The sequence below is a fragment of the Panthera pardus genome, unplaced genomic scaffold (assembly GCF_024362965.1).
Source record: "Panthera pardus isolate Hobbes unplaced genomic scaffold, ASM2436296v1 HiC_scaffold_18, whole genome shotgun sequence".
Classification (NCBI taxonomy): Eukaryota; Metazoa; Chordata; class Mammalia; order Carnivora; family Felidae; genus Panthera; species Panthera pardus.
In genome coordinates this window covers 17,944,000-17,967,553 of record NW_026526743.1, presented here as the reverse complement: position 1 = coordinate 17,967,553, position 23,554 = coordinate 17,944,000, and the positions used below count along the sequence as shown (strand labels likewise).

The 23,554-nt window shown below is 54.0% G+C and overlaps 5 protein-coding genes across 17 annotated transcripts; 3 read left to right on the top strand and 2 right to left on the bottom strand.

Moving 5' to 3' along the window:
• Positions 1-318: 318 nt before the first annotated feature.
• On the bottom strand, positions 319-2,583 carry U2AF1L4 (U2 small nuclear RNA auxiliary factor 1 like 4). 2 transcript variants are annotated; one of them, XR_002073530.2, is made up of 9 exons: positions 2,452-2,583; positions 2,218-2,305; positions 1,780-1,846; positions 1,648-1,697; positions 1,474-1,572; positions 1,175-1,308; positions 974-1,069; positions 725-873; positions 319-607 (listed from the first exon to the last, which is right to left on the bottom strand). XR_002073530.2 is itself a non-coding variant. In XM_019423229.2 (8 exons), the coding sequence occupies exons 1-8, from the start codon at positions 2,493-2,495 to the stop codon at positions 523-525; spliced, it is 663 nt and encodes a 220-aa protein (XP_019278774.1). In that variant the 5' UTR covers positions 2,496-2,581; the 3' UTR covers positions 319-522. The 2 variants fall into 2 exon arrangements, 1 of the variants encoding a protein (XP_019278774.1); XM_019423229.2 differs by lacking the exon at positions 725-873 and having other exon boundaries at positions 2,452-2,581.
• An 88-nt stretch (positions 2,584-2,671) lies between these two features.
• On the top strand, positions 2,672-4,093 carry PSENEN (presenilin enhancer, gamma-secretase subunit). Of its 2 annotated transcripts, none has more exons than XM_019423239.2 (4): positions 2,672-2,803; positions 2,938-3,095; positions 3,543-3,647; positions 3,807-4,093. In XM_019423239.2, exons 1-4 carry the CDS (start codon positions 2,763-2,765, stop codon positions 3,944-3,946), a joined length of 444 nt encoding a protein of 147 aa, XP_019278784.1. In that variant the 5' UTR covers positions 2,672-2,762; the 3' UTR covers positions 3,947-4,093. The 2 variants fall into 2 exon arrangements, with proteins under 2 accessions (XP_019278784.1, XP_019278786.1); XM_019423241.2 differs by having other exon boundaries at positions 2,707-2,803; positions 3,004-3,095.
• Positions 4,094-5,323: 1,230 nt separating this feature from the next.
• On the top strand, positions 5,324-10,724 carry LIN37 (lin-37 DREAM MuvB core complex component). 3 transcript variants are annotated; one of them, XM_053906425.1, is made up of 10 exons: positions 5,324-5,653; positions 8,346-8,393; positions 8,606-8,681; positions 8,839-8,892; positions 9,209-9,238; positions 9,320-9,405; positions 9,491-9,657; positions 10,202-10,342; positions 10,430-10,503; positions 10,588-10,724. In XM_053906425.1, the coding sequence occupies exons 3-10, from the start codon at positions 8,614-8,616 to the stop codon at positions 10,667-10,669; spliced, it is 702 nt and encodes a 233-aa protein (XP_053762400.1). In that variant the 5' UTR covers positions 5,324-5,653; positions 8,346-8,393; positions 8,606-8,613; the 3' UTR covers positions 10,670-10,724. The 3 variants fall into 3 exon arrangements, with proteins under 3 accessions (XP_053762400.1, XP_019278763.2, XP_019278762.2); XM_019423218.2 differs by lacking the exon at positions 8,346-8,393 and having other exon boundaries at positions 8,842-8,892; XM_019423217.2 differs by lacking the exon at positions 8,346-8,393.
• Positions 10,725-10,780: 56 nt separating this feature from the next.
• HSPB6 (heat shock protein family B (small) member 6) lies at positions 10,781-13,395 on the bottom strand. The gene is made up of 3 exons (XM_019423237.2): positions 13,159-13,395; positions 12,026-12,148; positions 10,781-11,912 (listed from the first exon to the last, which is right to left on the bottom strand). The coding sequence occupies exons 1-3, from the start codon at positions 13,339-13,341 to the stop codon at positions 11,733-11,735; spliced, it is 486 nt and encodes a 161-aa protein (XP_019278782.2). The 5' UTR covers positions 13,342-13,395; the 3' UTR covers positions 10,781-11,732.
• Positions 13,396-14,434: 1,039 nt separating this feature from the next.
• Positions 14,435-23,132, top strand: PROSER3 (proline and serine rich 3). 9 transcript variants are annotated; one of them, XM_019423013.2, is made up of 11 exons: positions 14,435-14,562; positions 15,564-15,660; positions 15,971-16,173; positions 16,997-17,118; positions 17,225-17,277; positions 18,007-18,089; positions 18,188-18,327; positions 21,419-21,594; positions 21,712-22,663; positions 22,752-22,833; positions 22,945-23,132. In XM_019423013.2, the coding sequence occupies exons 1-11, from the start codon at positions 14,552-14,554 to the stop codon at positions 23,084-23,086; spliced, it is 2,061 nt and encodes a 686-aa protein (XP_019278558.2). In that variant the 5' UTR covers positions 14,435-14,551; the 3' UTR covers positions 23,087-23,132. The 9 variants fall into 9 exon arrangements, with proteins under 9 accessions (XP_019278558.2, XP_019278555.2, XP_019278557.2 ...); XM_019423010.2 differs by having other exon boundaries at positions 17,225-17,331; XM_019423012.2 differs by having other exon boundaries at positions 17,222-17,277.
• Positions 23,133-23,554: the final 422 nt, after the last annotated feature.

Sequence of the window (23,554 nt, the reverse complement as noted above, 5' to 3'; positions counted from 1 at the left end):
GACTCCCACTCAACTCCCAGGGGCCTTACCTTAGCTCCTAACCCCAATCTCCTCCGGGCTGGGAATCCTCCAACCTGCCACAATCAGGCACCTCCCCCTTGAGAAGCCTTCGAGAAATGTCCTGAAGTTCCCAGCACAAAAGCGTCCCCACTGCTACGGGTCCCACTGAGGGGTTTCTAGAGCCTTGGGCCCGGAGCCTGCTGCTTTCCCACCTGTTGCTGGAAGTTCTTCAGCTGAAGTTGTGGCCAGAGCCCAGCCCGCTTCCCCTTTTCGTCAGGAGATGCGGGGGTGGAAGGAAACTCCAGCCCACAGCTAGGCTCAAGCTAACAGGTTCTAAACCCTCAATACAGAACTTTATTAGGGGAAGGGTGGTAAAGGAAGGTCCCTGTGTTTAACAGATTAACATCACGGAGCCCCGGAGCCTGGGGAAGACGGCGCTGGGGAGGTAAGGAAGCTTTCAGGAGGTGTTCTGGCCAGGAACATTTATGCCTGTCAGGGGTGGAGGTCAAGGGAGCCAGGGTCTCAGAAGCGGCCATGCCGGTGGTCTGGGGAACGTCTTCGGTTTCTTTCTCGGGGGCGGTGACCAGTATGGGACCTTGGGGGTGACCTGGGAACAGGAGAGGAGAGATGAGGGTTAGAGCTGTGAAAAATGTTGCACACTTCCCCAGGCCTGCCTCTCAGTTCTGGGGTAGGGCAGGGCAGGTGATGAAATAACTAGAGTTACTGAGTGGTATCAGGACAGGTGCTCAGGAACTGATCTCTGGATTGGAGATCCAGACTGGTCTTGGGTTTGGGGGTTTGGAGTTCCAGCTGGTTTTGGGGTTGAGATTTAGGCGCTGGTCCTGGGATGATGCTCAGAACTAGTCTTAGGATCTAAAAGAGACACGCTGTTATGGGGACATAGGATAAGGTCCATCCCAGGGTACAAAGGCCTTAGGGTATGAGACATCCTGACAAGCTGATCCTGAGGTACCTGCGCCTGGGTCCTCGCCCATACAGCTGACGTCGAAGATTCCGGGAGATGGGCCGAAGGTGCATGAAGTTGCAGAAGCCACCCCGGGTACATTCCCTGGGTAGGGGATAGATGGATGGAGGACGCTGCCGTCGATGACAGCTTCCCAACACACAGGAGTCTGGAACTCCTGGTGCCCATCCCACCCCCGTACTACCATACCCCATCTCGTATTGCCGACAGCACGACTCCCGGAAGTCGGTGACAGGAGACAGCTCAGCATGCACTGCCTGCCCATTGAACCAGCGGTTATTGAGTTCAGCCACTGCCCGCTCTGCATCCTCCTCACGCCGAAACTAAGGGAAAAATCGATCAGGGCTGGCAAACTCAGAAGTCTTTAGGGAATCAGTTAGCAGCTCTGGGGCTGGGCTGGATTTGGTGATGGACCTCAAGCTGTGAGGCTTCAGTGGTGACACTGAAATGCCTCCACCTGTAGGCTCTATTGGGGGGAAAGCAGACACCTTGACGTAGACATTGCCCACGAGGTGGTCCCCCAGGTTGTCGCACACATTCATCTCTTCAATCTCCCCGTACTTCTCCTGCAGCTCCGTGAACACCTCCTGCGGAAGATCAGGAGGCATTCAGCTGAGCTCCTGGCCCACAGGAGACTCAACCCATCCCTTGCCAACCCTCACCTCGAAGAAGTTATCATAGTGTTCTTGCACCTCCACGTCGCTCACGTGACCTGGAGGAGGGGGCAGGATGAAATCAGGGGGTGGCCTGCCGGGGTCTGTCTGCCCTGCCCCCAAGACCGGCCCCTCACTCACAGTGTGATCCGTCTGCGGTTTGGGCGGTGTTCTGTGGATTCCGGTACAGGTTGAGCAGCACTATGGTCTGAACAGAATTTAAAGGGGGCGGGGGCCTGAGCTCATGCAAAGGGGTGGGGTATGAAGGTTGGGGCTGAGACCAGGCAACAGAGAAGAAGCCTAAGCACCTTGATTGAGCGCATCAGCGATGCTTGCGCTTAAGGAAACCAGAAGAGAAACCTAGCAGTCAGGGACAGCCCAGCAGTGTAGTTCGTAAGTACGGGGGCGTGGCGAGAGGGACCTGAGGGAAGGGGAGGAACCCGCAGAGGCCCGACAGGAAAAAAGCCGGTGGTAAGGTGGGCCTTTGAAATCCGGAAAAGGCGGGACCTCGTGATGATGGACAACAGAAGGGGAATGGCTGGGAGGCGTTAACCCTCAAGGCTCCGTGCCGGGTCTCACCTGGCTGAAAGTCGGTTTGTTGTGAAGCCGGGAGCACCGGTCCCCGTGCCGGCAGGCCCCGATCTTAAAGTAAAAAGAGCAGTTAACCCTGGAAGAGGTGCAAAGACAGAGGTGAACCGAGGGCCGGGGAGGCCGGACACCCCAGAAACACCGCCCAACGCCTCCCAGCCACCAGGGAACCAAATGTCCCGGCCCCGGTCCCCGCAGGGGGCCACTCCCTGCGCCCGTTCTCACTTGTCCTTCTCAGTCCCGAATATCGAAGCTAAATATTCAGCCATTTTTACTCGAACCCTCCAACTCAGTCGGCTCTTTACGTCATTTCCGTTGCTTTAGAGCATTGGGAAGTGTAGTTTGTCGCTGCCTCCCTCCACCGCACGCGCTCCTAGACCGTCTGCTGCGCTTGCGTGTTGGAGACCTGCGCCCTCCCCGCAAAATCACCGCCTCCCGGAGTTCCCCGAAGGCGCATGCGTGCAGCGTTGCCTCGCTGAAAAAGACTACAAACTCCAGAGATACTTGCGGTATCTCGCGCAAACGTCCGGAGTTGAATGTGGCAAAGGCTTCCAAGCGGAGGAAATAGGTTCCACTGGTGAGTTGGGGGTCGTTTCGCGTACCCCAATAGACGTGAAGAGCGTTCAACCCTGTCAGCTTGCTGGTGGGGGCCGGAGTACCCTTCTTTCAGCAAACCCATCCTTCAGTTTTATCTCCGTTTTGTCGTAATAGGGGCGTGGTTGTTCGCGATCCCTGCACCTGTCACCTGGGGTCAAGGCTCGGCTCTTGCCCTTACAGACCCTCGGGACGACTCCGCCTCAGCGCAACTATGAACTTGGAGCGGGTGTCCAACGAGGAGAAGCTAAATCTGTGCCGGAAGTACTACCTGGGTAAGGGCCGATTCCTAGAGTCCCAGGAGAAGAGAGGGGACCGGGACAGGACTAGAGCACCCGACGGAAGAGGACCCGGGGACTTGGATTCTTGGGTCTTAGTTGCGGACTCCTGGGTCTGAGGGAAGGGTCTGAGACCTGAGGAAAGAGGAAGCTGGGGCCTCAACTTTTGGGTCCCAAGAGACGGGGCTGGGGGGGGGGGAGCTGTGGGGCTGGATTCTGGGTCCTGAGAAATAGATGATTGAGGAGTCAGATTTTTGGGTCACAGGGAGGAGCCAGAATTCCTAAATCTCTGATAGAGATCTCCATTTGAACTTGGACATGGGAGAGGGCTTCTGTCCTCTATGTAGAAGTTTGGGGCGGGGGTGAATGTCATTGCTTTTTGTTACAGTTTTGTTGTTGTTGTTGTTGTTTTGTTTTGTTTTGTTTTGTTTTGTTTTCTCTTAGGTGGCTTTGCTTTCCTGCCTTTTCTCTGGTTGGTCAACATCTTCTGGTTCTTCCGAGAGGCGTTCCTAGTCCCGGCGTACACAGAGCAGAGCCAAATCAAAGGCTGTGAGTCTAGGACACAGATGAAGGGAGGCCATTGGGTGTCCAGAGGGAATGATGGAGGTTTCAGAATTCTGGGGCTCCCAAAGAGAAGAGAGGGCCAGTCTGGGGGAGACCAGAGGGCAGTTGGAGGCCAACCTTACCCATTCCTGTTCCTTCTTACAGATGTCTGGCGCTCAGCTGTGGGCTTCCTCTTCTGGGTGATTGTACTCACAACCTGGATCACCATCTTCCAGATCTACCGGCCCCGTTGGGGCGCCCTTGGTGACTATCTCTCCTTCACCATACCCCTAGGTACCCCCTGATAGCTTCCTACACAGGCCTGGGACTTGCTCATTCTCTCATTCTCCCAGGATGGGCTCCTCTACTCTAAGCCCCTCTCAAGCCCCTAAGACTTGTTCCCATCTCCTGTGTTCTTTGCTGACATCCCCCAATAAAGGACTCTAATTCTCTGTATTGACTTCCTGGATCTTTTGGAGGTTGAAGCATAAAATGGTTATTAATATTCAGAAACGTGTATTGAATGCTCACTTTGTGCCAGGCTTAGTGCTTCACACAGTAGTGCAATCCTTCACTCTATGAACCCTCTGAAATAGGAATTTTCCTGCTCAGGAACCCTATTTTACAGATGCAGAATAAGAAAGAAACAATGCTTCCTTTACTAGGGGCTGCTATCCTGTCCTGGGGGCGGGGGGTGTGAATTTGAAAACTCTACTTTCCCACTTGGCCTCAGTACTCTCATCAGAAATGTGGATACTGGGGCACCTGGGTGGCTCAGTAGGTTAGGTGTCCAACTTCGGCTCAGGTCATGATCTCACTGTTCATGAGTTCGAGCCCTCCATCAGGCTCTGTGCTAACAGCTCAGAGCCTGGAACCTACTTTGGATTTTGTGTCTCCCTCTCTCTCTGCCCTCCCCTGTTCATGCTCTGTCTCTATCTTTCTCTCAAAAATAAAACATTAAAAAAATTTTTTGTTTTTTAAGAAATGTGGATATCAATACTACCTCTTAGAATTTATCAGACCCAAAGCATCTGTGGTAAACGGAAGTTTCCCATTTTCTGAAGGAGATGTTGTCTGCAGCAATAAACATAGCCAAGAGCTTTATCAGAGAAGGCTTCCTTGACCGTCCTACTTAAAATTTCAATCCGTAACGTTGGTACTCCCTAAGTGCCTTGAGGTTGTATTCTTTCTTTTATTACATTTCTTTTAAACTGTTTTACTTCTTTCTTGTAATCTTACATCCTCTGAAATATAAGCTCTATTACGGCAGGAATTTTTGTCGGTTTTGTTCTTTGCAGTGTCCCCAGTGCCTAGAAGAGTGCCTGGCACGCTAATAAATATTTGCTAAGTAAATGGTTGCTCCTGAGGAGAGATTAACAGGTAGCTGGCACCTGGCGAGGGCTCAGTGAGGTTGAACCCGGCCTAACTCCAGACTTGTCTTCTTCTCGGGGACAAGAAGGACTCCTACGGTTAGATAAATCTTGGTAATAGCTAAATTGGTTTTCCTCAAAGCGCCTAACACTACAAGTTCCAAGAAACCTCACGCAGCCCTGATCCTACGTCTCCCACCGTGCCTCGCGCGGCGCAGGCGTTGTTACCCTGGCTGTGTCTCGGACGTAGAACTACACCTCCCAGGAAGCACCCCGGGATGCCGTTGCTTTGTTTCCGGAAACGGGGCCTCAGAAAGGTGGGACTTACAGCTGGGAGCAGATGGCAGCGGTGTCAATTGGTCAGGGACGAGATCGACCGTGGCACTGCCAAATGGGAACAAGCAATTGCCAAAGGGACCCGCCCACAGAAGGGAAACAGAGGAGGTGGCGGCTGTAGTGGCGGTCGCCGCCGGACACTGCTCAGCGCGGAGGACTGGTCGCACACAAAGCTTATCTTTGACCTCTTCCCGTCAGTCTTCGGCCTCCATTTATGACCCGGGGCTCTTTGGCCTCATCTGACCCAGCTAGCCACACCTCAGACCCAAGCCATGTTTCCGGTGAAGGTGAAAGTGGAGAAATCAGGTGAGGACCCCGAGGTAGGGGGCCTGTAGGGGAGCACCGGACCCATCAGGGTATGGGAGTCCCGATAGATAAGATTGTCGCGATCAGACGGACCACGCGACTTCTTCCTGCCGCCCACCTGACTGTCGCCATGTCAGGCATTGAACGATTCTTGCCATCTTCATACCCTCCCGGTCTGTGTTGAAGGTAGCGTTGAGATTGAATGGTGGTGGCTCAGACCGTGTGGTACAGTAAGACCCGGGGATCCTGAGACGTGTGACAATGAAAAGGACACTTCTTGCCTCTGCCTCGGTTTCCCCATTTCCAGCAGTGGTCATGAGTCAAGCATTGTGCTCAGCACTTGAAGTACAGAGAAGCCTTTAATCCTCCCGGTCCCTGTATCCCAGTAATCCTAGGAAGTAGGAAGTGTGGTAGACTGGGAAACCGAAGCTGAGAGAGAGGAAGTCATTTTGGGTTGCGTCCGAGCTGATGGGAACCCAGGACTGGCATGTTAATGAGGGTGGTGGGAGAGGCATGGAATCCAGACCCCCCAAAAAGCAAAATGATTTGTAGGGTGTTAGATGGTATAAGTTCTAATAAAACGAAACAGGAGAAGGTAAGATCAGGAGTGAGGCAAGGTGGGGCACCTGAGTGGCTCAGTCCGTTGAGCCCTGTGACTTCAGCTCAGGTCATGATCTCAGGGTTCATGAGTTCCTGCCCCACGTCCAGCTCTGTACTGGCAGCCCAGAGCCTGGATCCTGCTTAGGATTCATTCATTCTCTTTCTCTTTCTCTCTGTCTCTTTCTCGAAAATAAATAATTAAAAAAAAAAAAAAAAAAAAGGAGTGAGGACAGATGAGGGAACAGCAAATCAGATGTAGGAAATAGCTCTGAAAAGGTCCTGAGGTGGAAGACTCATCTGCCACGTTCAAGGCCCAGCAGAGAGGCCAGTGTGTCTGGAGCAGAGAGAGTCAGGTGGAGAGTGTGAGATGATGGCAAACAGGGAGAGGGAGGAGGACAGTTCTTGTGGATCCAAGTTAGGACTTTGGCTTTTGTTCTGAGGGAAATGGGAACCCAAAGGAGGGTTTTGAACTGAGGAGTGAGTTAATAAAGATCTCCCCCAAATTCCAAAAAAAAAAAAAAAAAAATCATGAGTGGAAGAGTATAATATAACGGCCTGACTACAGATGATGGTGGGGGCGGGGGGCAGGCAGGGTCATTGGAGGCCTGTGAACACCCGGCCAAAGAGTTCAGACTCAGTCCTGGGGAACTACGGAGTGGTGGACTATTCTATGCAGGGGAGGATCAGGGTGGGTTTGGTTTTCCAAAGAGTCTCCTGGCCACGTTGTGCAGGGTAGGTCAGAGGAGGAGATTGAGGCTGGGAGCCTGGGGGAAGGGAGAGAACCAGGATAGGGAGAGAGCAGAGAGATACTCAGGAGGCCAAGTGGACAGGCCATGGGGTTGGTGAGCTGGGGTGGAGGAGGATGAGAGGTGTCTATTATGAGGCCCAGTGAAGGACTGGGGGAGTGGGGCTACCCCAGAGATGGGGGCCCAGGAAAAGTGGTAAAGTTTAGAGAGACACTAGGCCAGTGTGGACCCAGTAGATGGGAGGGGCCTAGGGGATGTCCAGGGGGAGGTATCCAGGAGACCATGGGATCTCAAGGTCTGAGGTTCAGGAGAGAAGCAGGGCCTAGGGAAAGAGATGTGGGTATGTATGATTTATACCTGGGCTCTTGTCCAGGGCTCTCTGTTAGAATCTCAGCTGCCTGCAGCCCTTCACCCCCACCCTGCCTCTCCTCCATGCTGTTGGGAATCCCTGCCTCTTTCATCCCAGGGCTGGCAAAGCATGTCCCCAAGCGTCCTTCCAGGCTTTGAGCCCTGGACTAGAGTGATGCTAGGTACTGGTTGGAACGAGAGCAAACACCCCACAAAGGCGAGAGGAGAATATTTATAACATCATCACCTCTTTAAGTTCTATGACGAGGGGAGGCAAACACAGAGGCCAACAGAGCCAGGAATGCAGGAAGGTAGGCCCATATCTCATTTCGAGCGGGGCAGGGGGGGAGCCAAAAATGGATATTTTAGGTGCAGTCTCTCAATTATTACATGTTGTCCATTTAGATTCAGTTCAGATTTAAAATAACACCACTGCCTCAGCCAAACAGACCACATCTGGGAGCTAGATTCTGCACCCAGTGTGAGTCTCTGCCTTATAACTTCATCTGTGGAGTGCCTGAGTGCAAATCCTCAGTCCTGCAATTTCCTAGCCTAACTTGTCTGTGCCTCAGTTTCATCATCCATAAGATGGGGACAATCCTATCTACCTGCCAGAGTTATTGTGAGAATTTAAAGGGTTAATACGTGTAATGTGCTTGGGACAATTCTTGGCACATAATAAGTACTCTGTACATCTTATTGTAATTGCATCTTGCTAAGAGGTTCATATATAACATAGGTTTGTTTAAAAAAAAATTTAACATTTTATTTTTGAGAGAGAGACAGAGCACAAGTGGGGGAGGGGCAGAGAAAGAGAGGGAGACACAGGATCTGAAGCAGTCTCCAGGCTCTGAGCTGTGAGTACTGAGCCCGACACGGGGCTTGAACTCAGGAACAGGGAGATCATGAGCTGAGCCCAAGTTGGACACTTAACCAACTGAGCCACCCAGGTGCCCCAACATAGGTTTATTTAAACCTCAAACGGTCCTTGCAGATAGGTATCATTGGGAGACCTATTTTCAAGTTGAGGAAACAGGCTCAGTGAGGTAAGGTGACTTGCGTTTGGTCACACATGAGCATGTGGGACAACCCTGGAACCCAGAGCTCTTGCTCATCACGTCAGTTGTCTTTGCCCACTGCACCGCCCAATGTGCCTGGGCCCGGCCGTAGGCTTGGATGTGGATGTCCTTCAGCCTAGTTGGCTGCCCACCTGCGATGGGCCTTAGAACCGACTCCTGGTTGGTATCTTCTTCCCCAGAGTTGGAGATGGCCAAGGCCCGGAACCAACTTGATGCTGTCCTGCAGTGTCTGCTGGAGAAGAGTCACATGGACAGGTTGGGACCTAGCCCAGCAGGGGTTATGGGTCGTCCTGGGTGGATCTGGGTAGGACCCCAGAGGCTGGCTTAGGGAGGAAGGGGCCCAATGGAAAAGCTACTTGGTGCCTTCCCACTTGCCCCTGGGAACCCTGAGCCCACAGTTCTCTTCCACTAGCAGGGAGCGCCTGGAGGAGGAAGCTGGGAAAACCCCCTCGGACACCCACAACAAGTAAGTTTTGTTAATGGGATCTGTATCTGAGGGCTTGTGCTGGATAACTTCCTTCTTCATCCAGGCTCTGACCACTCTGCCCCACACTTCCTCCACCGCAGTCGTGACCACCCTGCATGTACAGAGACCCTGTGGCAGCAGAAGCTTAGGTTTCCTTATGGTTGGCACTTCCAGCCCTGGAGGCGTGGGTGGGATGCAGGGCCTAAGAGTTCGGTGGGGTCCCTGTGAACGTCTCAGTCTCCCCAGGGTACCTTTTGGGGTTTTAAGCAGGCATTTGTTTTAGAGTCACCTGCTGACATCTTGTGTCTCCCCACAGGGATTGTTCCATTGCATCTACCGGCAAACGGTAAGGTGGCAGGGGCCCCAGCCAACTGACAAGAAGTCTCCAGCCCCTGCCCTGGTCTTGATGTTCTCCTGCCCCACACAGACCATCCGCCCGCTTCCCCCACCAGCGGAGGAAGAAGAGGAGGGAGATGGATGACGGGCTGGCTGAGGGAGGGCCGCAGCGATCCAGTGAGTAGGCGGTGACTCTAGAGGGCAGGCCATGATGGGCAGCTATGGGAGGATGTTCACACACCTTCCCCTCCCGTCACCCTAGACACATATGTGATCAAGCTGTTTGACCGGAGTGTGGACTTGGCTCAGTTCAGTGAGAACACACCATTGTACCCAATCTGCCGTGCCTGGATGCGCAACAGCCCCTCAGTGCGCGAGCGAGAACGCTCACCCAGCTCGCCACTGCCCCCACTGCCTGAGGATGAGGAGGTTGGATGTGTGGTGGGCCCCCTCCCGGCAGCCAGGGGGGCAGTGGGTAGATAACCACAGGGTGTCCTCCCAAAGCTAGTGGGATAGACAGGCACAGGTCTCTGTCCCTCAGTGATTTCTGGCCTGATAAGGGACACAGATATGAACATTTTGGCTGAGAGTATGGATGGAACTCCCTAAACCAGACGGACACAGCTACCTGGCCTAGGAGGGAGAGGGAACAGGGCTCCCTTGGGCAGATAGATGTGACCAAAAGCTGGGGGGCTCAACAGGGGTCCTTAGTGCAAAAAGGTGTAGCCACCTGGCCTAGGGGAGAAGATGGGGGTCATTGGGCTGAGCAGGAGTAACTGGGGGTCCCTGGGCTGGGCAGAGGTGGAGGGGGGTCCCTGGACTGGACAGGAGACACTCTTTTGGCATGGCTCTTAAGACAAGCCCCTGTGAGACCCCCATGTCTATTGTCACTGGATGAGGCAGGAGGGGTGAAGTATATAGTGCTGGCCTTCTTTAACCTCTTGGGCCCGGGGTGGGGCCCTTGTGTCCCCAGAGTTCAGAGGTCACCAGCAGCAAGAGTCGCGATGTGTACAAGCTGCCTCCACCCACAGCCGCTGGGCCATCTGGTGATGCTTGCAGGTCCCGAATTCCATCCCCGCTGCAGCCTGAGACCCAGGGTACCCCCGAGGATGAGGTGGGTATGCAAACTGACCCAGGGCTATGGGGCATATGTTACGAGGCTCGGGCATGGCCACCCAGCCTGGCTTCTCTGTCCACTCAGCCCTCCGAGCCTGAGCCCTCACCATCCACACTCATCTACCGCAACATGCAGCGCTGGAAACGCATCCGCCAGAGGTGAGCATCCCCATCCTGTTGGCACCCCTATGGCCTCTGCCCCAACTGCTGAGTCCTCCCTCTGCTTCTCCACCCCCACCACAGGTGGAAGGAGGCATCTCATCGGAACCAGCTTCGGTACTCAGAAAGCATGAAGATCCTACGGGAGATGTATGAGCGCCAGTGATGTTCCCCTGCTCCCCACATCCCCCCAATAAACATTCCCCTCCTTCACACCTTCACACTGGCCTCTGCTTGCTCCAGCCTATTCTTCCCAGCCCAGACATAAAGCAGTTGGTACCAGCTCTATCACATTTATTCGGGGAGTGGGCCTAGGTAGTATGAGGGGACAGGGGTGGCAGGGAATTCAAGGAGGGAGGATTGTGGGGAACCGAAGAAAAAGTGGCTGCTTGGTTGGGTCTTGGAGAATAAGGGGAGGTGTGTGGAAGGTGGATTGCCTGGGATATGTGGTTGGAGACTTAGGGGTTAAGACAGAATGACTGGGGGGTTCTGGGTAGAGTTGGGGATGGGGCTTAGGATATCTGTGCAGAATCTGGGGAGATGGGGTGGGTGTCTGTACAGTCTGAGGCTGAGGGTCCTGCTTGGCCTGAAATAGGTGTCCAGGAGTGGGGGTCAGAAAAGGGGCTCAAGAGTCTGGGGGTGGCTGGCTGGGGTTTCAAGTCACGAGATGGGTAGGGGGAGTAGTGTCCAGTTGGAACGAGGGGGAAGGATCCAGAGTCTTGAGGACCAGGCCTAGATGGTCTGGGGTGGGAGGTCTGGGCAGTCTGGGATATTTGAGGGGTGGAGAGGGATTATGCTTGACTGATCTAGGGTGGGAGCAGGGCTGGCCACACCATAACATAGTGTCAGAGTGGGGAAAGGATCAAAATGGGATTTGGAGATGTTTTAACAGATGAGTCAGAAGGAAGCAGAGGAGGGAATTTTGAGTGGGTTTATACTGCCAAGAAAGTGGGGTCAGTGGGGCTGGGAGACTGTAGGCTGAAGGGTTGTGCTTGTAGGGCCTGGAAGCTAGGGAGGTGTCAGGGGGTTGAAAGCTGGAGGGGGTATGAGAGTGGGAGCGTCAGTGGAAAGGTCTAGGTTACCAGGGCAGAGCCTAGTTGGGAAGGGTCAGGGTAGGATCCCAGATTGGGTGGGTGGTTTTGGCGCGCTCAGGACATCTGGCTGGGCGGAGTCAGGTCGGCTTTAAAAGAGGGGGCCTGAGGCGGCTCCCAGGGTTCAGGCATGACCGCCTACTTGGCAGCAGCCTGCGGCGGCGGTGGAGCCTGGGCCGTCGCCTGGGCTGTCGCGGGAGCGGCCTGGATGGACAGGACGCCCTCAGGAGACAGCGCAGACGTCACGGCGGCAGGGTCCACACCAGGCGGCAAGCGGTAGCGGCGGTGGAACTCGCGTGCGATGTATCCATGCTCATCCTGGAAAGAGAACGAGATTTGAGTGGCTCCGCCCTTTCCCTATAGGCGCCCTGTCGCTCCGGCCGGTGGGTCCCGCCTACGCATTCTGGTCCCACCCCCGCCAGCGGGCTCACCGGGCGCTCTTCGTGGCGCGCATGCACCTCCACGTGGTCGCCAACCACCTTGACGGCGATTTCCTCTGGGGAAAAGTGCTTCACGTCCAGCAGCACCGAGAAATGCCCAGGTTCCGTCGGGACCTAAGCACAGTCGATCGTCATGGCGGGGGGGGGGGGCGGGGCGGGGGGGGGGTTGGCTCCCAGGACCCAGCAAGGCCCCTCCCCCCGCCCGTTCCGGGGCTGCCCTTGCCCCAGGCCTCCGGAACTGGGCAGTCTCCCTTCCCACTCCTAGCCCCAAAGGATGTCTTCACCCGGAATAGCTGGGATCACCCCTCCCCCTGTAATCACAGATTTTCCTCTCACACAGACTGATGAGGCCCTCTTGGGCAAAGTCAGGGACCTCGGCTCTCACAGGGTAACCCTGCCCCCTCCCCCAGTGTCAAGGACCCATAGCCAGCGTATCCTTTGGACACTGAGTCCCCAGCCCCCTTCCTCTCAGAACTCCTGGTGCCTTTATTGTACCCCCTCCCCACCACCACCACCAGAAATTGCCAAGATGCCTCTTCCCCCAGCCTCCAGAGTCTTCTCTTTACCCTCCCACTGGAGTCACGGGGCCGCTTACGCCCTCAACAGTTACCAGTATTCATCCTCCACTTCCCCGAGTGGCCAGGCCCCCCTTTCTCAAGTCACAGGACCCTTCCTCTGTCTCGAGACAGAGGGACACCACATACAGTCTCCAAACTCTTCCCCGAAAATGACAAAACATTCCTTCCCCTCAGGAGTCCCTGGGAACCCACACGCCCCCTTCAGAATGACTGAGCGCCCCCTTTTCCCCGGATCACCGGTCTCCTTCAGTCACCAACGCTCCCCCTCGGAGTGACCGCCGCACCCTATCAGTGACTCAGCCATTCCAGCCCCTCAGAGTTGAGCCCCTCCTCTGAGGGTCAGGGACCTCCCACCCCCTTCAGTAATCCGACTGCTAAAATTCCATACTACGGCAACTCTAGAAGCCCCTCTGAGTGGCCGGACTTTCCTCCCCGCTCAAAGTCAGGGGGCATTCCTCACACACACACACACACACCCCCCTCAGGATGACCGGGGCCCCAAGCCTTGGAAGTGGCCAGGTTACCGCCCTCCCCCAGGCCTGGCACCTGGGCGGCAGGCAGCGCCACGCTGGGTGCGCGCAGGTAGTAGGGGGCCAGCGTGGCGGGGCAGAGCGCAGCCAGCTCGGCCTCCAGCAGCCCCTCGCCGAAGCGCTGGTCGAAGAGGCGCCCGGGCAAAGGGGCCGAGGCGCGGCGCAGCCAAGACGGCTGCACAGGCACGGGGATCTCCATCCTGCTTCGCCGCCGCCGCCGCCCCTAGGCTCCGCAGTGCCCCTGCGTGCGCGGCAGCCGCTCTTATAGTACGCCTTGTGTCCGCCCCTCGGCGGGCCGCCCGGGGACACTGGGACCGCGGCCAGCGCCGGCCATTAATAGAGCCTTATTTAGAAAGCCCAACAATGACTTGGCCATTTATTAAGCGCCTGCTGGATGCCAGAGGTGATCCCCCAATTTCCCAAAGGGGAAACTAAGGCTGAGGAGGCGCAGCCTTGCCGAGTAGGTAGAACAGCACGGTATTTGGGACCCAGGGCCACCGCGCGGTTCGCAGTCCCTTTAATCCATTCCCGCCCCGCAGGCAGCTCCGGGGATGACGTAGATGGCGGTCTTAGGAGCAGATTCTTGGGTACAGGGAATGTGATAGCCAGCCAGGCTGTCAGGAGGACACAAAACAGACCCTACTCCCATCTCAACAGGGCCTTGGGCCCAGCCCCCCGGCAAGCCAGGCCTAATTCTGGGCCTCTGACTCAGCCTCGGGTGCCCAGGGTAGTGGGGTCTGCCAGGTGAGCAGCAGCCAGAGGGCGCAGGCACGAACAGTCCAGGCTGGCCCCCCAGGGGCCGCGCGCCGGGCCCGAAATAGCTCATTTTGATCCTACCATTTCGGCTAGGAGCCCAGGCCTGGCACTTAGTGCAACCAGCTGCTCCTGCAGCAAGACAGAAGTGGTTAATGACCCCGCGGGACCGGTTGGCTGGTCCGACGGATGAAGGGGCGTTGGTTAGAGAGGGGACGGATTCTCTAATAGCTCTGCAACGCGAAAAGCGGTAGTTATATTGGAGTCCATTTCTGCAGCAAAAGGGGGCGTGGCTAGAACAGCCTGCTGGACAGCTAGTGTACTTTGGAACTCTTCCTAACCGCGAGCTCACCCTCAGATCCTTTCCATTGGTCCGCAGGCTTGCCAATTACTGCCGCGCGCTACGATTCTCCAATCAAACATGCTCTCTCAAGTCAGGCCGACAATACAGCCAGTTGTGAGACATCTCCCTTTGGCCCGTTTCCAATTACTTTTATTTTCCTCTCCATCATTGGTCGCTTTGGAGGCCGCTCTCTTTAGCGTCGGCACTCCCAGAAAGGGGCGGGCCTGGCAAGGCATTGCTAAGCGACCAAGCTGTGCGCGGGGTCAGCCCAGTGAAGGAGCTTAGCAGGCGGAAGCGCCCAGGTAGCTGCGGGATGGACCGCAGGTGAGCGATCCTTCCCGGGGACCACAGGAGGCCTGGGGAGGACCTAGAGTGAGATTAACACAGCCTTGGGTCAGATTTGCTAGGGTCCGGAGTCTCTTTCTCAACCGCATTGGAACTACAACTCCCAAGATGCCCCACATCCTTTGGCTGCTCCAGCCTTGGACTTCATCGTCTCGGGGGTCCCGTAGCGTTTTATGTTCCGCTTTCTAAGTGGCCCCAGGACTTTTCATTTTCCTCTAAAGATGCCCAGTGTCCTCTTGGAAATTAAATGTTTTAATTTTAAAATTTCCCCCAGACTCCTATGGGTGTTGTTTTTGACCTTTCTTGCTTAAGGCGGAGCCCAGTTACGGGGACTGTAGTCCATTTACTGTTTTCGCCTCAGTGTCCCAAGGACTTATGGGAAATGTACAGTGATAAGTTTTAGGCTTGTTTCTTTTCTTTTCTCTTATTTTCTTTTCTTTTATAATGTTTTATTTATTATTTTTGAGAGAGAAAGACAGCATGAGCAGGGGAGGGCGGGGGCGACAAAGAATGGGAAGCAGGCTCCAGGCTCTGAGCTGTCAGCACAGAGACCGTCTTGGGGCTCGAATTCACAAACTGTGAGATCATGACCTGAGCCGAAGTCACGGATGATGCAAAAGAGATACAGATGCCCAGCCTCCTTCCAGATATTATGATTCTTTTGGCCTGGGGTGAGGACCTCACATTTGTATTTTTTAAAATCTCCTAGATTGGATTAGGGTTAAGAGCCACCAGTTAGCAGTTCCTTGGTTTTCTGAGACTGCTTCAAGGGCTGGTGGGAATCGAGCCTCTAGTATCATTATCTTGAATGTGCAGTGGCACTTCATGGGAATTATAGTTCATCTCTTCCAGGAATCTATGGGAATTGTAATCTGGTTCTGCCCTCCTCTAACAACCTTGCAACCCGACTCCACCCTGCAACCCCCTAACAGGGCTGCACTGACCATGCTCCGCTTGCCAGCCTTACTCTCCCCTTGCAGTCTGCCAGTTTTCTCAGTCGGAGACAGCCCCTTTGAGGATACTCCCCTGGATCAAAGCCACTACTGGCCATCCCGAAGCCAGACCTGGCACCCCAAGGTGAGGACACCCCATAGAGAGTGCTGTATGTGAGCCCAGTGGTGAGGGAGTGACTAGAGGGAAGGAGGACATGTGATGAGAGATAGGGGTAGGAAATTAAGAGACAGTCCCTCCTGCCCTCCCTACAGCTCTGCCCTTACTCAGTCCTCTGTCACCTGGATCCCCTATCATAGCCCCAATCACTGAGTTGTTGCCATTGTAGGATGTGTTTCCTCCCCTCTGGACTGAGACACGCTTCGTATGTGTCTTCGTTCCCCTACAGGGATGACTCTTCAGCCCTCACTTTCTTCTCCCCATCTCCGTATCTTAGACCCTGAGCCCGTCCAGGTCCCAGAAGTCCAAGCTCCCCAAAGTTCCTAAGGCTCTGGCCACAGGTCCCAACTCCTCTGAGCTGTTTGAAGAGTCCTGGCCATCCAGCTCAGAGACCCCTTCCCCACCTAGCACCACTGAAGAACAGAAGGGAGCCTCCCCACCACCCGCCCTGGTTGACAGCCAGGAGTCCGTGGTGGCCAAGTAAGTACCAGGAGCCCTGGAGGGAAAGAAGGGTTTGGGTCAGGAGGGGGCAGGCATCCCATAATAATCATCATAGCCAGAGTTGTTAATGCAGCACTTTTAGAACCACACTTCATGTGTGTTATTAAGTGCTCTGGAGCTAGGCTGCCTGGGTTCAAATCCTAGCTCTGTCACTTACCCTCCAATCTGGACCTCAATCTGTTAATTGGGATATTAATAGCATATATCCCCCTAGGGCGGTTTTAAGCTTTCAACGAGTTACTGTCTATAAAGCATCTATAACAAGTACTATAACATAGTACTTGGATTTGTATGCTGCAAGTTCAGCTAGTTTAATAAAGAGTACCAAATTAATTGGGGCTTAATCAAGAGAACATTTACCTCTCCCTCACCTAACAGTCCAGGTAGAAGCAACCAGGGCTGATATGGCAGCCCCTAGTTGAGATGTCAGGGACACAACACAGTTTCCTTCTATCTTGTTGCCTCCCATCACTAGGCTGTTGCTCTTTCCTTTATGGACCAAAATGGCTCCCAGCCACATCCACTTTCCAGAATCACATCTCCTCATACCCTGTTGGTCAAGAATCTAGTTACATGACCATAAAACTGTAAGGATCCCTGATAAATATATCTGTAGAAGACCTGTCCAGTCTTATATAGTCCTATATAATATTGCATTATTATATAAGAAAGGAGAACAGATGTTGAGGGACAAGTAGTAGGTACTTCCATGGTACTTGATAAACGTCACTATTGTGACTGTTATTGTCATTATTATGTGGCTCCATTCATTCACCCACCTCCCATTCTCTGATGCTCATAGGTACATAAACCGGTTCCGCCAGGCTCAGCCTACAAGCAGAGAGGAACGCCAGCCTGCAGGCCCAGCTGACTTTTGGTGGCTGCGGCCTGAATCTCCAGACACCAGCAGTCGACTTGCAGCAGGTACCTGCTTCAGTCCCATCCACTCCCAGCTGAAAACCTTTCCTGATCAATGTCCCCAGCAGACATTCCTCATACCCCACCAAAGTCAACTGGGACTTCTCAGCAGGAGCCAGTGAACCAGAAGGAAGACCCGACATAGCAGTCTCAACTCTTGCCAAGGTGATGAGCGCATCTCAGGCTAAGGCTGTGGCCCCCCTTCAGGAAATGAAGCAGGTGACATCCTCATCCACTTCCTTCCCTCTGTACCTGAACCGACAGCTCCAGCCCTGGGATAGACTTAGAGTCCATCCCAGTTCAAGGAAGCTTAAACAAAAAAGAAGGATTCGTTGGCTAATACAATCAAGAAATCCAAATGTATATGCTCTCAGGCATGGCTGGATCCAGGTTTTTGGACAGTATTAAGAGGAACTCAACTCTCTTGAATCTCTGTTCCTCTTTGTTGGGTTCAATCTCAGGCAGGCTTTCCCCATGAAGTCACTAAGATAGCCTTAGTTCGCTCTAGGTTTCTAACTTACATAGTTAGTTTAGCGGAAAGAGGAGGATTTTCCAATAGTTCCTTCCAGAGCACCAGGGCTTACTCTCATTCGTTCATCTTTGAGCCAATCACTGTGGAACCAGAGGACAGATTGTTGCGATTAGCCAGTCTTGGTCAGGAAGGTGAGGTCAACCCTTCTCCCAGAACAATGACTACGGGGGGGGGGGGGGGGGGGGGGGTGGATCCACAGAGGAACACTGGGTCCCCCTTCCCTGAGGAGGAGGAGCAGATTCTAAGCCAGCATGTGAGGGTACCAGGTGGAGTGCAGACTGGACTTCGGGCCCTCTGTCCACAGCCCCTTTCCCAGCACCCTTTGAGGTGGGGGCTGGCCTCTGACCCCTGTCACCTCACAGAGCCTCAGCACGTGGAACTCACCCCTGCTGGACCTGGAGACGCTGAGCCTGCAGAGCAGAGCTGCCAGGCTGCTCAAGCGAAGGTGCCTTCCCTGCCCTCATCGTCCCCACTCCTACAGCTCCGGGCCCAGCCCACTGCCTCTGAGACCTCTGTTGCCTCACTTCTGCTTTCTCCCTACAGCAAGGCCTCAATCTCCTCCTCCTCACTCAGCCCTAGCGATGCCAGCGGCTCCTCATGCCCCGTCAGCTCTGATGGCCTCTCTCCCTTCTCCATGACCTTCACCCCTGACTCCAGCAAGGGCTCTGACCCCAAGGCACACGGTAAGTTCTGAGGCCACGATTGAGGGCAGTCTGGATGTGAATCCCAGCTCTGACATTTACCAGCTGTGTCACCTGGGACCTTTCTGGGCCCCTCTGTTTCTGCAGCTTTAGAACAGGGGTAATAAATGAGTCGGTGAATAATGCAGGGTGCGCTTACCGCCGGTCTGTGAACAGTACCTATCATTAGTATGGCAGGCTCTCTCCCTGCATCCCGTTTGCAGTTCTGAACACAGATGTCCAAAATTGGAAATTAGCTCTTTGCTAATTTGGCACCATACCTGATTTGATGCAAAATCTGACCTAAAGAGTATGAAGGCTGTTTATGATCTCTGTGTATTTCATTTAGGGTGACTAGTCGTACAATTTTTGCTATGGTTGTGTTACATTGAACCACATGAAGATCTCTGTCTTTGTAAGTAAAAGGTGGTTGAATATTGGCAATTTCGTGTTGTTCAGCGAAATGCTAATGTGTTTGAGTCTGGTGTACTGACCCAGCCCCCTGGCAGTGCTGTTCACATCGTGTGACTCTGCTAAAGCATGCAAACTGTTGAACTCTCCATTTCTGCCGTCTAAAATTTTCAGACTTCAGAGGTGGGATGAAGGACCTGGGTTACTATTGTCATCATTGTTGTTACTGTTACTCCATGCCCAGGTCCTGGGATGATGCCGTGGTGCACAGGACAGATGCTTTCCATGTCTCACGGGGCTTAAGTGAGCGGGGACAGGCAGGCACAGTGAACAGACAGGCATTCGTGCCTGGTGCGTGACCCTGCCTCCTTGTCTGATTCTTTGCTCCTTTTCAGCTTCACTTCACCTTTTATTCACCTTTCCTTCCTAAGCCTCAGTTTTCTCATCTGTAAAATGGGGGTAAAACTAGTATGTACTTCATGAGTTGTTCTGCAGAAATGTATTCATTCTTTCATCTAAAAAACATTGAATACCGGGACGCCTGGGTGGTTCAGTTAAGCATCCGAGTTCAGCTCAAGTCATGATCCCATGGTTTGTGGATTCAAACCCCGCATCAGGCTCTGTGCTGACAGCTTGGAGCCTGGAGCTTGCTTCAGATTTTGTGTGTCTCTCTCTCTGTCTACCCCTCCCTTGTTCATGCTCTGTCTCTCAAAAGTAAGTGTTAAAAAAAACAAACAAACAAACACACAAAAAACATTGAATACCTGTTGTGGATGAGGCCCTGTGAGTGGGCTTGGCGATTCCACAGTGAACCAACCATACATGGTCCCACCTTCATGGTCCTCATAATATAGTCAGTGTAGGGCAGAAAATAGCTATATAACCCCACAAACAAAAGTGAAATGTAAGCAGAAATGAAGGCCATGCGATGGTTGTGATGCTGGGAAGTCACAGAAGGCCTCCGGGGAAGAGGGGCTATCTAACTGGAGACTTGAACAATGATGGTGGAGACAGTAGCCCTCTAGCATGTACTCAGGACCTGAGGTGGGAGGGAACATGGTACAGACAATGGACTAGAAAAGGCAAGGGATGCGGGGGGTGAGAGTAGGGTGGGGTAAGGTGGAAGAGACTGGCAGGAGTCAGATTACATTGGGCCAGGTAGGCACAGGAGGCATTTGGTCATGATCTTAGTACTAGGGAGCCATGGAGGATTCTGAGCAGGGAAAGGATGTGATCTAAGTTGGGTATTAACAGACTCCCTCTGGCTGCTGTTGACCCCCTAGTGAGAGATGCTGGTAGTTTCACTTGGGCCAGAGCCTGAGGAGCAGAGTAGAGGGAAGTGGCCAGGTTTGGAAGTAGAGTCACGGGATATAGAGGGGAGTGAGGGAGAGAGATCCAGGGTGACACCCCCCCCCCCCTTCTCTGTGCAACATCAAATGACAGGTCTTTTAAGAGACAATGGTAGCCCTACTGATCATTTTTGATGAAGTTATGCTCTGAATGATCGGAATGATATCCATGTCCATTTGCCCCACTGAACTGAGGACAACCAGTGGCCTTACCCTTAGTCACTGCGGTATCCCTAGCACGGGTCTGGGCACTGCAGTTCAATATAATCAGTTCATTTGGCATTTATGCCACAGATACTGGTGGCACCAGGCCTTGTTCTTGACACTGGGGATATGAGAATGGTCAGACAGAAATAATCACTGCCCTTGTGTAGCTGCCAGAGATACATAAACAAAGAAGCGCCATACTGAGTATGTTAGAATGTGAAAAGTACTAAGGGGAAAAATGGAACAAGAAAGAGGATTGGGAGTGGTAAGGCTGGGGGTTGTTTTGGTTTTAAATAGGGTAGCCAGGGAAGACCTCACTAAGAAGGTGATACTGAGCAAAGATTGGAAGGATTTGAGGGCCTGAACCCTGTACATACAGGAGGGAACAACATGACAGGCAGTGGGAACCACAAATGCACAGGCTTTTGCTTTTTACCAGGACAGGTGCAGCCTGGGGAGGGTTCTAATCCAGGAGGGCCCTGATCTGACTCAGGTGTTCCCAGGCTCTCTCTGGCTGCAGGGTGAATAGATTGGGAGGACAGAAGTAGAGAAACAAGAGAAAAGGTTCCTGTTGGGTTGGCCCCAGGTAAGGGCAGTAAAGAGGGGGAGAAGTGAAGGGCCCCTGGGTGGCTCAGTTGGTCAAACGTCCGACTTTGGCCATCATCATCTCACAGTTCATGAGTTCAAGCCCCATGTCAGGCTCTGTGCTGACAGCTCAGAGTCTGGAGCCTGCTTCGGATTCTGTCTTCCTCTCTCTCTGCCCCTCCCCACCCTCTCAAAAATGAATGTCTGAAAGAATTAAAAAAAAAAAAAAAAAAAAAGAGGGGGAGAAGAGGGCAGATTCTGGAGCATCTGTCTTGTTTACTGCTGTATGCATAATGTCCAGGCACAAAGTAAGAGCTCAATAAATACTTGCTGATGAATAAAGAATTGTATGATGGCAGCTTGAGAAGCCCAGGAGTGCTCTATCCCTGACTCTGCTTCTTTTCTCACTTCCTATTTGGATGAGGAGTTGGGACATTATCTGGAGAGCTTGTCTGAATAACTTTCTGGTACAGTTAAAAGGTATATAAACAGACTGTCCTTGGTTTGCTCATCACCCTAGCCCCTCTCTGCTTACCCCACAGGAACACCAGCACATGCCCCCATCCCTGCTCCAGCCCCGATCTCCTCCCAGGCACCCTTGCGTCCAGAGGATGACATTCTATACCAGTGGCGGCAGCGGCGGAAGCTTGAAAGGGCTCGAGGAGGGCAGGGTGATGGAACCTGGGTGCTACCCCAGACTCCTGCCCTCACCACTCCAGTGAGATGGGGGAGGGAGGAGCTTGAGGGGGCTGGAGGGAGGGATGCTAAGGAGAGCTGGAGGAAAGAGGAGCCTGGAGGCGACTGAGGACCCCTCTACCCTTTCTCTTTATCTCAGGTCCCTGTCCCTGTTTGTCGACAAGCTCCTGCTGCCCCTGCAGAGTCCCTTGCTTCCTTGGGAACCCAGCCTAATTGCGTCCCACTTTGGAGCAGTGTGACCCGGCCTGGTCCCCTGGAGGCCTTCTATATGGAGAGGCCTCCTATTCCGCCAGGGTTCTCTCCACACATCTTTTGGGGCCCCAGCCCACATGGGTTCTTCTGGGCCCCGCAGCCTGGTCCCTGGGTACCTCTCGGGGCCATTCCTCCCACGCCCTTCGCCTCTACCCCTGCGCCTCCGGGTTCCACTCCGGTGCCCCAGGCCTCCAACGCGGCACCTTCAGCCTCCACCTCCCCGCCCCCAGCCGTCCCCCAGGATCCGCCGGCTCTTGCGCCAAGCTGCCCCGCCCAGCCTGAGAAGCAGGGCCCCAAGCCTGGGAGTGGCAGAGCCCGGCGCCGCGAGTCCGCTGGGAGAGTCACGGCAGCTGACGAGGGTCCTGGCCTGCAGCTCAGAGGCGCCCTGGGCCAGGTAGTAGCCGCTCGGCTTTTCCCGGACAGCCTGGAGGACACGCCCCCTCACCTTGAGGGCCCACCTCTGGCAGAGACTGAATCTCAGAAAGTCAAGGCCACACAGCCCCAAACCAAGGTTACACCCCCTCTATCTGGATCCCATTTTCCCAAAGAACAGACCCCGCCTAGTCGGTCTAAAGCAGAGTCTCGGATTGCCAAGGCCAAGCTCCCCCTAGCGACGTCGGAGCGGAAGAAGGACAAAGACACTCCCTTGGCTGAAGCTGGGTATCTGAAACCCAGAGTCCCGCCCCCTCCAGCTAAGGAGGTGTCCGCTTGCATCGAGGCCCCGCCCCCTTCCTTCAGGGCGGGGTCTCTGGAGGCTGTGGCTACGCCCCCGTCCGCTGCTGACCACGCCTCCTCAGATCTGCTCTGCCAGGCCGCCCGACTTCTAGAGGCCGCAGAGGGTGAGCTGATGTGCGTGGCTGCCCGGATCTGGATAGTAGTCCAGCACCCCACAAGTCAACCTCCTGGCGCCCCCTCTTTTTCCCCTAGACTCTGACGGCAGCGAGTTCCAGGACGACCCTGTACTGCAGGTGCTAAGAGTTAAGAGGGCCGAGCTGAGGCTGCAAAAAAGGTGACCATCACCAGGATCTACAACACGCCTTTCCCAGAGCCATCCACAACCCCAGACCCCAATCCTGAGCACATAACCACCTCAGCTTCTACAACCCCGGATTTTTTGCAGGAAAGTGGCCGCGCAGTTATCGCTCTTACTGGACCACACTGAAGACCAAGCGACTTGGTCTCCTCCAACCAGATCACCTTCCAGGTCCCCAGAAAGGCGAATGCAAAAGGAAGGAGCTTCTCTTGAGACCAGACGACGCTGAATTATACAAATTGTATTTTTCCCAATAAAATGTTTTTTTCAAGTTACTTAGTTTCTCTGGGAGTTGTTCTGGAAAGGCTAAGAGTCGTGCTAATTAAGAGAAATGGCTCCCTCCCTCCCCCTATCCGAGGTACCTCTGCCCTGCCCCATTCCACTCTAGTTCCTGACCATTGGCACAAAATCTCTTCTGGTATCCTCTCTGAGGAATCCTCTCTGAGGTCAGGACAGGGAGGGGTTCCAGGACAGATTTCAGGCAAGACTGGACTTACCTTAGCTGACTCTCAACTCAGAGTGGATCCTCCTGTCTCAGCTGAGACCAAAGGGCTGTCCTTTGGGCATGAAACTAATGGGGGTCATCAGAGTGCTGGGCAATGGTCAATCCTCAGTCCACACCCTGCTTGAGCCAGAAACAGTATTTAGTGTGCTGATACCTCCCTCCCTGAAACACCTCCTCCTTACCCTTCCAGTG